Source organism: Culex pipiens, chromosome 2, assembly GCF_016801865.2.
Source record: "Culex pipiens pallens isolate TS chromosome 2, TS_CPP_V2, whole genome shotgun sequence".
Lineage (NCBI taxonomy): Eukaryota > Metazoa > Arthropoda > Insecta > Diptera > Culicidae > Culex > Culex pipiens.
Genome location: NC_068938.1, coordinates 121,955,194 through 121,969,844, shown reverse-complemented (window position 1 = coordinate 121,969,844; position 14,651 = coordinate 121,955,194). Strand labels below are relative to the sequence as shown.

Here is a 14,651-nt window from a genome sequence, read left to right as displayed (position 1 = left end):
AAATCACTTTTCACTCCGAATATTTTTACGACCACGCGCTCCCTTTGCCAATTATGCACTCAGAAGTACATCTGAGATTGAACTTTTGTGTAAAAAGTTTTAAAATAAAAAAATGCGTTGCATACAATCTTGCATCATAGAAATTTGAGTGTGCAGGTTACCCTAGGTGAGAATATTTGGCTTAACAATGTAGGGTACGTTATCCATTAGTGGACCCCTTTCCTATAGTGGACCCTCTGAAGGGTTTTTGATGAAAAATTCAATAATATCACAATTTTAAGCGTGTTGTTGTCTACAAATCTTTTATTTGGAATATTCAGCATCATTTAGAACAATGTTGACTGACATTGAATTGTCCTTTTCACCAAAATAAGTGTTTTGAGTTCGACATCTGAAATCAGCCATGGCCACTAGCATTTTCGCAACAAAACTGCATTTATATTTTATGATTAAATTAACCATCCAATCATTTTTTGACTGATTATTTAACTTTAGCAAGTCGAGGTAATGTAAGTTTAAGGATCTTTACTAAAATAAAGCGAAGAAATGCAATTTTTGAGCAAAAATTAGGGGGGTCCAATATAGGACAACGAAAATCCAAACTTTTCCAAAAGTGGACCCCTGTTAATAAAACCTTCAAAAATGATGAAAACTGTGTATTCAAGCAAAAGTTTCTCTAAAACATGCAATAAATGCTTGTTGTTATCAACCTAAACGCATATTTGTCCAATTACGAGTATAAATATAGCTGTTTTCATGTTAAAAGTACCAAAAATGCTGAAGCCGTAAGAATTTATAATTAATCAAAACTATAGTTAATTGTACTTAACTGAAGCATCATAATTGCAGTTTGAAATGATATTTTGTACTAATAAATCAATAACAAAACAATTTTTCACAATAAACATGCGTGGTTTTATCAGCAACTGTAAACAATTCTATTGTTTAGTTTCGGTCAACCATTTATGTAATTAATATGGAAAAATTTGCATCAAGATTACTTTTTTCAAATTATTTTTATGTTTACAGTGGTTTTTGAAACGTTTTCTCTGATCTTTTTCGGAAATAAATGTGTTTAAATGTCTGTTAGGTTTTTTGTTGTTTAAAGCCAAATTGGTTAACAAAAAATATTTGTTTATGATGAAAAGTGAGCAAAATCCATCTTTTATTCATTATATCTATCATAAGACCTCCACCATGCATAAAAACACCAAATATCGGTTTAATTTGGTATAAAAATAATAGTTTTCTTATAGTGGACCCGGGTCCACAATCGGATTATGGACCCGGGTCCACTATAGGAAAAGGGGTCCATAACAGGCAAAAAAAACTTTTTTTTCAATTGGCTATTTTTCTGCTCAAAAACAAATAACTGATGAAACAAATAGTCAAAATTGTTCAAAAGACTTCAGATTTCTTTGTTTTGTACAAAGGGTTATGAAAAAGTGCTTAAAATATTGAAAATTTGTGAAAAATATGCTTCGGCTCTACTAGGGGGTCCACTAATGGTTAAAATACCCTAGAATGGTTCAATAATGTCGAAAGAAAAAAATGTTTACCTCGTTGAAATATTAGTTTCACTTCATTATTTGCCTTTTGCTAGAATTGTTAAACTTTATGCTTACTCGAAAACATTTCTTTCTAGTATGATACTAAGAGATGACCTTATTTGATCAAGATTTTTAAAAATTAAGCAATCGAAAACCAGTTTCGACTGTTCTCCCATAAGGAATATATTGTAGAAAAGTGCAAAAACTGCTCGAATGGAAATGCTCCATTGTTAATTAGATCTATCACAACCAGACTTTATAAAAGCCGACTCATTTAAAAAAAAACCCCGATTTGATATCACCAGAGGTGAAATAGAGCTTTTTTTTACAAAATGATGAAACTCCGACAAATATATTCGTGCAATTAATTTTTCAGAAACATAATGATACCACCCAGTGAGAATTTGACCTGAAGCTTCGAATCTTTTTAGGCTATACCTCGGGGTACATTATGGGTCGCAAGATAATTATATTTAATGAACAAAAACATATTGGATTGACATTATTAGCAAAAAAATGGTCTATGGTCTGGCCAAAATATGTGCACTCTAGGTCAACGGCAAGTGGGGCAAATCGGGACACAAAGTTTGAAGGTTCAAAAACGTCAAAAACTTAAAAAGGCTATAACTTAGGCAAAATTCAATTTATTTTCAAAATTCAAAATGTATCTGAAAGGGCATAAAAAATGCAACAAAATGCAGGGAGAAGCATCCCAATTGGTTAAATCTAAAGGAAATAATTGGCATTTTAGTGAAATAATAGCATAATTTTCAAACTCAAATAAAAAAGTGTTCCATCCAAATATCAACTCGGTTTGACCTGCAGCTTGTAGGGGACATCTTGGACTACCATCTGAGACTGTGAACGCTTTGGGTAAGGCAGTTTAACATATTAAATAGACACTTTTACTTTTAGTGAATTTTTTGATTGTAAATTTTTGCTCGGGAGACATTTTTCGGTGATAATTTTATCATATTCGTGTTTCTGAAACAATTTCACAATAGAAACATGCATAAAAATGTATATTTTCATTCATTTTAGCCCTTTAAAAAATAAAATTTAAATAATCTTCGATTCACATTTATTGAAAATCAAGTTCGTTTCCAAGGATAATAGATGACAGCAGAAAAAAAGCAGCTTCTTATTTTTTTTAACTTTCATTTTTTAAAGGGCTCAAATGGATCAAAATAAACATTTTTATGCATGTTTCTATTGTGACATTGTCTCAGAAACACGAATATGATAAAATTATCACCAGAAAATGGGATCTAAGAGGTCCCCGAGCAAAAATTTACAATCAAAAAATTCACTAAAAGTAAAAGTATCTATTTAATATGTTAAACTGCCTTACCCAAAGCGTTCACAGTCTCAGATGGTAGGGGAAGGTGGGGCAAGACGACCATATGGGGCAAGAGGAACAATTGCTCCTACGGCCGTAATTTGTACAATTTTGATTATTTCCAGTATGAGGAATTGTTGCTAGCAATGCAATTAGCTGATTCTACTACCACATAACCGCCAAAATGACGTAAACGCCACGGAGCATAAGATTTAATGAAGTTTTTTTTCGAAACCTTTGTTTTCTTATAATATTTGGAAAGTACAAAATAAGGCTTAGGGTTCGTTTTAAGGCTCATTTTATCAAAATGCTATTTTTCCTAGATTAGTAGTGTCCCTACAAATGACATGCACCTATTACAAAGTATGATTTAACCTTTGGTTATTTTTGTTGAGAGCTTTTAAAAAATCTTGTTCAGGTGGGGCAAGTGTACCATATGGATTTTTAGTATGGAAAAAATTACGAATTGCTGCAACAACATATTTTATTGGGAAATAAATACATGAAAGTACTTAAAAACTGATAAACAATCGTTAAAAAAATTGTACATACAAAGTATAGTGATATTATGAAAATTTACTATTTATCATCGAAGTAGTATTTTTTTTCGTAAAAACGATAAAGTTTTTAGTAAAATATTATTATTTAATCTAAAAATGGGAGAAACCATTCAAATACATTCTAATCTGATGTATCTAAGTGATAACAGTTCAATTGTTAGCAAATTACCATATTTTTTCATGCATTGTTCCTCTTGCCCCAACGGGTTGCTCGTCTTGCCCCACTAGTTGAGTAGAACGTACGGAAAATCAAAAATTTTAAAATCAATTTTTCACATTAAAAAACAGGATTTTTTAAAAACTTGTTTAAACAAAGTCTTAGTCAAGACCTAGAATAAGATGATTATAATAAAATCCGACAGATTTTTTAACTTTTTAATTAGTTATAACGAGCATTTCCTTAGCTTGTTACACTTGCCCCACTTTCCCCTAGTCCAAGATGTCCCCTACAAGCTGCAGGTCGAACCGAGTTGATATCTGGATGGAACACTTTTTTATTTGAGTTTGAAAATTATGCTATTTTTAGATTTAACCAATTGGGATGCTTTTCTCTGCATTTTGTTGCATTTTTTATGCCCTTTCAGATGCATTGTGAATTTTGAAAATAAATTGAATTTTGCCTAAGTTATAGCCTTTTTAAGTTTTTGACGTTTTTGAACCTTCAAACTTTGTGTCCCGATTTGCCCCACTTGCCGTTGACCTAGAGTGCACATATTTTGGCCAGATGCTAGTTTTATATGTGCAAACAACCCCTGAAAATTTCAGGCAGATTGGTGAGGTCCAAACGACGTCCCATACAAAGGGGTATGCCCTGTTCGTGGACTCGCTCTTAAACCTTTCATTTGTAAGAAAGGCAAAAATTTCACGAATTTTTTAGAACTCGTAAAATATTAAAATTATTTTTTTGTCTTTTTTCAACAACGTGTTTAAACCATTATTCCCTATGTCTTGCAACTTGATGGGTACTGTGTGTATGAATTGAATCCGGAATGCTTACTAAAACGCACAATGTCAACACCTCACTCACCCACTCACTCACGGTACTTACCGATCGCGGAGAAGCACTGCGACGTCGGCGCCCGGCGGCAGCCGCACAGCGTCACCGCCACCTCATTCTTGTCCGCCTTGGACGAGGTGGTCGAAAAGCACAGCGAAGGACTTTGTGGTCTAGATGAGGTGCTACTACCGATAAAGTTAGGAACTTGGAGAGGTGGCTTTGTGTTCATATTTGTTTGCTATTGTGCTTGCTCTCGTGGAGTCTTTGTTTTGGCTTTCTGTTGTTGATTTTGTGCTGTTGATTTGGGTTTGATTTGTTTTGGTTTTTTCCCCCTTTTGGTTGAACCTACAGGTCACACACACGTTGGTCGTCGAAACGGAGGGGAAAAAATGCTTCGGGCCAAAGGTCTTATCAAAGCGGCATGTCTAATTTGATTAAATCAGCAGTATAACTCGATTTCCGCTAACTACTTTATATTCACAACCTCTCGTTAGCCGATGACGCTGTTGCTGATGACGGTGATGAGTCTGCTGATGTTGCTGGTTCTGGTTGTGCTGCTGCTGCTGTTGCAATTTGGGCTGCTCCATGCTGCTTCCGGCAATGGTGGCTCTGGTGTTGTTGTTGTTGTTGTTGCTGGTGTGATGTGTGACCAGATGCCCCCTTCAGGGCAGGTAGACGGCATGTAGTTAATTCAAATCTGGTGCCGATGAGCAAGTTAGCTGCCCCACCGTTGTAAATTTGTATTGAATATTCATTTTTGCAGCAGCCTCATGCACCGCCGTCCAGCGATCCAACACGACACGAGAGGGCTGTGTGGCTTCGGTGGTCTGTGGGAAATGGGAAAATAGTTGGGAACAGAGAAAAAAATGTATTAGAAGGGAGAGTAACTTTGGGATTCGATATGAAGCGAAATTGGTTGCATAAAATCTGTTCACGACGAACCACCATGGGGATGAAAATTGGCTGCATGATAGAAAAAGTTTTCCGTATAATTGAGTGTTCAATTTATCTTGCTGTGCCGCAATGGAAACTGTCCAAGAGAGAATGATCAGAATTGCATTAAAATTCGCTGGAGCATAGGGAATAAATTGTGCAAAATAATTTTAGAGTGAATTTCAATCAGTTAGGTCAGTTTCAATATTGGCCTCTTTATTTGTATATGACGTATGAAAAACTTGTAAAGGTGATGCCCGACATAATGTAGCTGAGACAAGAAAAGTTGGTCTGCAATAAGTTTTCAACTTGGCCTAAAACAAAGTTTGATGAGCTATTTTGCTAAATTATCAAACAACCGCTAAATATTTAGGATTATCAATCAATGTTGTTCAAAATATGTTTTTTAAATAAGTACATTTGCTTTTAATGTTTATGAATTGGTTTATTTTATAGAGTTAAAGAGCCGGATCTGGACGGACGATTTTCTTATATAGATATTCTTTTGCTATAAAAGTATAGATCTGTTTTGATTATTTTTTAAAAATGAAATGAAATCGTTTTGCCTTACTTATTGGGGTAATACAATCCTGTTCTGAAAAAAGCCTTTTCACAGAAAGCTCGTAGACCCACTATCATGTAAACCAGTCCAGGCTCAGAATCAAAGTTTGAATATATGTCTGGCAGTCTCTGTGTTTGTGTTTCTGTGTGTATGTGTTTTGAAGCTGGATCTCGCTAATCTGTATGAAACGTATGCCTGTTTTTTTTATAGAAAACCTAGATGCTTAGGTATCAAAAGTTCGGAAATTGCTGCGAAACATGTAAAAATCAATTCTGTCGATCCAAAGGCCCAAAGGTAAAGGGGTTATATTTACTCCAAAATGTTTATTTAGTATTTCTATGGTAAAATATTGACATTAGGTTGAAATAAAAATTTAAAAAATTACTATTGAATTTCTAGAGTTATATAAACATTATACTAAGTAATTACCGTCATCTGGGGTGAAACGGGACACATGTGGCGAATTGGGACAGCTGTTGAGCCTTGTTACTGTACAATTTTTAGATATTTTTGATTAGTTTCGGATAGAACAGACACAGAACATCTTAAATAGAGCATCGTTTACAAAATTTCAAGCTTTTAAGTGCTCTAAACGCTGCTGTCCCTATTCAGACTGTAGTCCCGATTCGCCCCAGATGACGGTAGTAAACTTTATATGAAGCTTCCCTATTTAGGGTTTGAACACTACAGTAATCTTGATTTACAGAATACGTAATGTGTATACTATAGTACTCAAGGGGTGTACATTAGGGTGACAATACAAAGTTCGACCTCAAATATATCCCCTGATTCGATTCCTTAGGTGAAAATAAGTATATAGGCCAATTTTTGAGAGAAATCGGTTAAGATTTAGCGGTATCTAAAATTGGTGAAATAACTCGTCCAGGATTAACTCGGATTGTTTAGCGGTCTCCGACAAAATTGCTTGTCGTAAAATTTTACTTGAGAATTTCAAACTTGCCAATGATTCGACACATTTAACGCCATCTTTTGGTGGAAATTCGATTTTTTCTTTTCCCCATACATTTTTGCAAATTTTTCATGCCAGGGATAGTCATTCCCTTTTCACAAAAAAGTCTAACCGCGCACTATCAATCGCAAACAATCGCGTTAAAAGTTTGAGTGAGAAATTTACCTCGCGCTCGCTCGTGCAATAAATATTTAGCCACGTTGTTTGAGGATTTGGGAAAATATTTTACGCTTCTGTAGCTTTTTTTTCCTTCTCCCGCGATGGCTTGCGTGTGAAAGGCAAAGTTAATCCCATCAATGTGTGTTGATAGAAAAGAAGAAAAAAAATCTGAGGGAAAAACGTTTCTCATTCAGCGCAAACAGCAAGAAACTGTACGGTTGTTGAATGGAGTTGGGGGTGGAACGGGCAGTGGCCATAAAATTTCGCCCTTACGTTGGACTTCTGGGGACCTGCGGGTCATACTTTATACTCCCGGGAGCGTCGAGCCATCAGTCAAACTGATTGATGATGCGTTAATTTTACGGATCTCTGAATCCACATTATGCATGGAAATTTTTGAATTGTTCCGTTTCGGCTGACCGCTCTTCTGGTGTGTGGGACTCATTGGCCACTCTGTTGCCGGTCGATTTAAACAACCCTCTGCCTAATGTCCCGGTCAGAAGGTTGCTGTTTTCCCTTCCCGATTGGTTATAAATGATTTCACTCTGTACTCTGCTGAGAAGTTGGTAGAGAAGTGTCCGACCATATGAGCTGCCCGTTCTTGCGCGTACACTTAATATCGAAATGCGTCTTGCATACCGATAGGTCCTCCCAACATTTGACAGAGCCAGATATCTTCGTCAGACACAGGCTCCTGCTACTGGTGCTACTCTTCAGCAAGTCGAAGCGCATTGAGAATACATTTAGTAGTGGTACGTTCAGTGCTAGGCTATTATACGACGACCGGGCTTCGTACGTACCCAGGACAAGTCCGGAAAGAGAAGACCACTTTCTTTTATTCCCTGGCGGTCGGACTTCGGAATCGACTCTGGTTCTATAGCTTGAATGATAAAGGTTCATGGGAGAAGGATTTGGTGTGCTGTGACGAATCGCTCATACTTGTTCAAAGTGAAAGCTCGGCGCTCAGGCTCATGTTGATTGGGCGAATGAGAAGAGTCGTCCTCCAAAATGGGAAAATTGGGAAAACGGGAAATGGTACCCAGTGGACTGGAACGCACCTTAGGAGAAGCTCCAGCGATAAATTATTCAAACTCTTTTGATGTGTATTAATTCTCTCCTTTCCATTTCCGTATCTTCAACTCTTGAGCTTGAAAGTGTTTGACTGTGGTTGGTTTATTGAAGATCGTTGCTCACTGAGTGAAACTGTTCATCCATCCGGACTTAGGATTGGCTTTCACAATGACCCGGGAGTTGGTATCCTTCAATCGAGTTCTTTGGCATAGGAAGATTATTGTCGGCTGTACAGGCCACAAAGTTGATGTAAGAGCGCATGTTTTGCATCTTAAACTCAAGTGGGATTAAACGAGATAATTGCGTTGTACTTTGAAATAGATGTGCAATAGGGTGACAATAAAAAAAATCGACATCAGAGATATCCTCTGACTCGATTCCTAATGCAAAAATAAGTATCTGTGCCAATTTTGAGCCAAATCGGTTAAGGCTAAGGGGTCGCTTTTCGTCGTTGTAGTTTATATGGTAATCACGAAACTGTATGGGGAAAAACATCGTTTCAGTAATTTTCTGCTAGGTGGCGCAAGTCTCGCCCAAAATTGTCCAAGTGTGAGATTCTTGTAGGAAATTTAATTCCCTACAACTTTGTCGAAGGGTGCAAAACGATCCGAGTTGATCCTGATTTTTGGTGATTTTCTAGAAAAAAATATTTTCTTGCATACTTCCTATATACCCCTTGTATACTTTCAAGTATATAAGCCGATTTCTTTTCATCGCATTGCTAATAGCTCATCAGGATCAACTCGGATCGTCTTGCACCCTTCTACAAAGTTGTAGGTAATTAAATTTGGTGATTTTTAATTTAATTTTTTGTCACTAAAACTTGATTTGCAAAAAAACACTATTTTTTTTATATGTTTTAGAGGACATCAAAAACCAACTTTTCAGAAATTTCCATGTTGTGCGAAAAATATTTGCCCGAGTTAATTTTTGAATCAATACTTTTCAAAAAATCGATATATTGGTCGCAAAAATTTTTCAATTCATTTTTCGATGTATAATCAAATTTTCAATCAAAAAGTACTTTAGTGAAATTTTCATAAAGTGCACAGTTTTCAATTTTGGGTAACGTTTTTGAAACTAGTCGCAGTTTTCCATTTTTTTTTAAACTAGTGCACATGTTTGCCAACTTTTGAAACAAATAACTCGGTCAAAGATTTTTTTCACAACCTGGAAATTTCTGAAAAGTTAGCTTTTTATGTCCCCTAAAAAAACAAATAATAGTGTTTTTTATGCAAATCAAGTTTTAGTGACAAAAAGTTAAATTAAAAATCAAAAAAAAAAATTATCAGTGTAGTACTTATTCATACCTACAACTTTACCGAAGACACCAAATCGATCAAAAAATTCCTTCTAAAGATACAGATTTTTGAATTTTCATATTTTTGCATGAACAGCTGTAAAATTTGTATGGAAATTTATATGGACAACCTAATGATGCAAAATGGCTTCTTTGGGCATACCGAAGGCACCAAAAAAGTTTCAGTCGGATTAAAAAATACAAAAATTAAAATTCAAAAAAAAAAAAAGATCGATTTCGTAGAGAACTGCTCAGTTAAGTGCTCAGAAACTTTACATATGGGAAAGGCACGTCAGTTTTGATAGTAGGTTTCGCTAAAGAAAAACAAATTGGTAAACTGGCAAACTACCGTAACAAACAGCATAAAATCGGAAAATTCATCTTTTGACCCTTGCTTTTCTTGGAAAAAAATGACTTTGTTTAATCAACAAAAAAAGTTGAAACGCTATATTCATGCGAAAAAAATCTGAATATTCAAAGAAAGCCCACAGGGCTTGACCACATCAATCTACTGCAAAAAAAAAGACAAACATGGTGTGTGTGTGTCTGTGTGACACCAAAAAGCTCAATTAAAAACTTGTGGGTTTTTCGTGTAATACAAATATTTGATTTTTTTCACTTTGCTTTTCAATAGCAACTAAACTTTATAAAGTTTGTCGATAAAAATTTTCAAACAGTAAATAATATACATCGGCACAGCGTGTGTTTCTATTTAAAAAAATCTGCTTGAATTCAAAACAAACAAGCGCTTAACTTTTTATAGCACTCAAAAGAAAAATATATCTCAAAATCTGCAACAGTGAATTTACTGCACAAAACGTCACATTTTATAACATTTTTTTGCAGCAAGTCCGTAGATCATTTTTGCCCGCGTGTAAACATTTCAGCGATCTGCAGTTCTCACCAACACATATAATGCTGGCCCTTCCCCGAGCAACACTCCAAAAAGTAGAATATGTTGGTGCTCTTTCACTCACATTTCATCAAGCGTCCATGGCGTGGTGGTAGCGTGTCGGACCAATAACCAAGAAGTTGGTGGTTTAATCCTCGTTCTGTTAAGGTTTTTTTTGTGCAATACAACCAAACAGCCGTCGGTAATGTCGATAATTGTCGGTAACGGGCAAAATTGTCATACCCCTATAGCGCAAAAAATGCATGAGGACAGTTTTCATGCAGATTCCGATATACTTTCATGCCGCCATGCATCACAATCATGCGACCACCGGTTAAATAAATTTTATTCATTTATTGTCAACTTTGACAATTTGAGAAAAACGCGATTTATTGTTGGATCTTGAATAAACAAAAAAGGCACGCGTTACGTTTGGCTGACTGTTTTGTGAATTTTCCCGAAGTTCGATTGAATTGAATAATCAAAAAGGTATACTATTGTCGGACATGCACGTGTGACAAAACGTACATGACTAAAATTCCCTTGAGCAAGTTGTCGCACTTGCAGAGTCTGTTAAGATAGATCAGTTGGGAATTACTTCCACATAAAGAGTGAGAACATAGTAAGGGGCCACCTCGAACCAACCTGTTACACACTTTAGGAAAACTCGCTCTAAAGCAAGCAAACTGTAAAAAAAATTAAACAAATTATTGCCGTTATCCGGGCGAAACGGAACACACCGTTGGAAAGTCACGGAGTGATCGATGTGACAAATGAAAAGTTCGGCTTGAAATTAGTTTTCCATTGTTTAAAATTTGATGTTCAATCCGAATCTGTACATAAAATTATAAGTTTGGGACAGGTTTTATATCATATGAGACAAATTCCGAATGAAAAATTTCGTGACGTTGCAACGGTCAAATTTAGCTTGCGTTTTCCTCAGCTGATTGTTTTTGCATATGGGACATTTATGAACACATCGTCGCCATCGTGCTATCTTGTCGTACGTGCATTTTGGGCCAAATTGAGTTAAGAACGCCATTTTGTGCAGCTCACAATGCCTCATCATTTGACCTTCACAGATCCCCAAAATTCGATTTCAATCCTGAGATATTCAATGAAAACCAAAAAAGCTCCGAAAGAGCGAGTTGTGGCGCTATAACCATGGCAAAGGTGTCCAGGGCATTTGTGGAAATACAATGTCCCATCCCAGAGGGTCCCGGAGCACCAAAACTTCTTAGCATGGTGCTCCCAACTATTAATTGCTATAACTAACAGGAACGTGAGCGGGGGATCCCCACGTTTCTTCCTCCCCTGTAGATTCAGAATTGCGTTGTTGTTTGAACATTCGAGCTCAAACTCAACCCACTTCAACGAATCATCTTTGCGGTAAACTTTACGCAGTTGGCCTGGCCGCTTTAACGTTTGTGATGTTTCAAAGCAATTTATTGCATTGGGGCACTGCAATTGTTAATAATGACAAGAGGATGCTAGGCGTTAATCAACCTAAGGCATTTTCCAGGATGCCCTCGAAAGACTGGCTGCGCTAGGGTTAGATTAGATTAGATTAGATTAGAAAACCAAAAAAGCTCCGAAAATGTTTGTCACTCTACATATAAAAGATGTTTCAATCCTGTCGTGCTATCTTGTCACTCCCTGAAAATTGATGTAAGTGCGACAAAGGGCAAAGGGATTTCAGGTCAGGATGCGTTTGACGCACGTACAAGTTAGACTACCGTAAACATTTTTAATTATAACTCGGGACTCCAGCAACCAACTTCAACCAAACTTCGGGACAATGCACAGAATGGTCAGCCAAACAAAACGTGTTTGTTATTGTTTACATTGCGTGCTTCCGTTTTTGTTTATTCAAGGTCAAACATTAAAACGCGTTTTTCTCGGAACGTCAAAATGGCGGGTGCGACATGATAGCACGACGACGTCGACATGGGCAAGTACTCACACGGAGGTTGAAACACGATATAAACTTAGTTTAAAAACACGCGTTCACAGCAAAAAGAAAGAAGAAATCCACCTGCGTGTAAAAGGCCTGGGTGTAAAATAAATTTAACATTATTTATTTATTTCAAGCTCATATATGCGGATGACAAACTTGAGTAACTTGAGTAGCCGTTTACCCTCTCTTGAGTCCAATATACGGCAACATTTGAAATCAATGAAAACCTTCGATTTCAATTAGCACTGGGACCGTTTTGCAGATTTTATTTACGACTCAACAGGAATTGGCTCATTTTTCTGTTGCGTCGGGTCAAACAAAGGACCTCCACACCGCAATAACGCCGTGCTCCGTGTAATAAATGACATGATGTATCGACCCTCGTGTGAGCTCGTTATTTTTCCATTTTTCTTCTTTTTTCACGCTGCTCAGAGAGCTTTCCGGGCGCGCCGTTTTTCATTCATTGGTCCGTTTTCGTTCGGTCCGATCGTCCGTCCAGCAGTGCTGCTGAGTGCTACCCATTGATGATGATTCTCTGCCACTTTTCCGTCGTGACCCATATTTCATCAATTACCATCACCTTCGCGCGCTCGATGTGTTCGCTTGTTACTCGCTTCGCTGGTCACACGAGTTAGAAATTTTCTCGATTTTTTTTACGAGAGGTTTCCTGCTCTTTGGTGCCTGGGGGTTATCGAAACAAACGATCCTTCAATGGAAGTTCCACAGCAGTGCAGCAGCGGTAGGATTATCAATCAGTTCGTTAGCACACTTTCATTCCGCGATTTACGAATATCATCGCTGCCATCATCGCCACCACCACCGCGCCGGGATCTACTAAGCTAGCCCAACGTATGAACGTATATACTGTCAGTTATGGCCGTTACTATCGCGACTTTCCTGGGGCGCGGGCTTCCAAACTGCTGACTTTTCTTTCCCATTCCCATCCGGTTCATCTTCGCGAATGCACCAGGGCAGAAAATGCCGCTGCATCACGACGACGGTCGGAAATATATGAATTGCAAAAAGGATCAATTTATTGCAGAATTTATTACCAGTCGGAACAAACTGTGCAACCCTGTGCACCCCAGCCAAGCCAGCTTTTATCATTCATAGGAATCCCAGAGTCACATCTCCAAAGGATAGGATTTTCGCTCGGGTTTTCCTGTGTGTGAAAGTATAAAGCACAAACTGTAAACCTACAGTGAAAATCGCCGTTTGAGTTTTATTATGGTGATATTACTGTGGGAAGAAAATCCTTGAAACTGGATCCTTTTCAGTTCGTTGTCCGGAAATAAAGTTCAGAAGCCGTGAAAGTAGTGTTAATTCAACTCGCTCGCTTCGATTTGCTTATTTGTTCTAAAAATATAAATATATTATTGACAAAAACGGCCGTTTTTGGGACCACCTTAGCACGGTGTAGGTCACTTTAAAGGCCAAACAAAAAAAAATCGGGTTTAATTATTTCGGCTGAGGAACCCCCAGAACAATGTTGAGCCCGATCGGAGAACTTTTTTCTGTTTATGCTTTTATCAAATGGAATTACTGTATTTCAATCTCGAGTAAACATGGTAGAAACCCTGATGCTTACCCAATTTTAATGCCTCACAAAAAAAATAATGTTTCTGGAAAGTGTCACCATTTCAAAAAATTCCCAAAAGTTATTATGCCAAATTAGTTGATTGGTGCTAAATTATGATACCAAAACTTTAGCATATGATGCCTTGAACTGGGTCACCAGCTTAAAATTATGCCTGTAAACACTAAAAGTTGCTCTTCCACAAAACTCCACGCCGTCCATCATCCGTGTCACTTCATCCAGAAATAATAATTGCCATGCCCGTTTTGCTGGTACACAACATTCATTGGACTAGGCGACTCCCGGAGCGAGTAACGGTGACAGAAATTTCAGAACCACTCTCGCGGGAGTGAATGAAAGAGTTATGCCAAAAGACAAGCAATCCGATGCGAAGCGGAAAACATTTTCCGCGCTGCCTTCCCTTCAATGAGTAAATGGAATGCCGTCTGCAGAAATTGTGTACATTCCAGCGAGTTGCGAGTCGTGTCCTCAACGTGTGGAGGCTGCTGGCTGGCTCACACACTCATACTGTACCTCTTGGGTTGGGTCTTGAAATTTGAAAATAAATTACCTTTTTGAATTTACACGGAAACGCGGCGGTGGGTATATTTGTTCGCATGACATTGCGACCTTTTGCATGAAATTGCTGCTATAACCAGATGGGTCCATTGTTATTACGGGAACTATATCAGTGTTGGAATTTTCAAATTAAAGAACAATAGATGAAAGTTACTACATCCATACCTTGCCATCTTAGTACAGTACTGCTACTCGTTACACAGAAA

General features: G+C 37.4%; 1 protein-coding gene across 1 annotated transcript in view; it reads right to left on the bottom strand.

Moving 5' to 3' along the window:
- The window catches only part of LOC120419549 (potassium channel subfamily K member 2-like), a 138,981-nt gene that overhangs the window by 30,631 nt on the left and 93,699 nt on the right, over nucleotides 1-14,651 (bottom strand). The window contains 1 exon segment of the mRNA XM_039582260.2: nucleotides 4,498-5,273. Within this exon segment, the coding sequence (XP_039438194.2) occupies nucleotides 4,498-4,675 (178 nt within the window). The 5' untranslated portion in view covers nucleotides 4,676-5,273.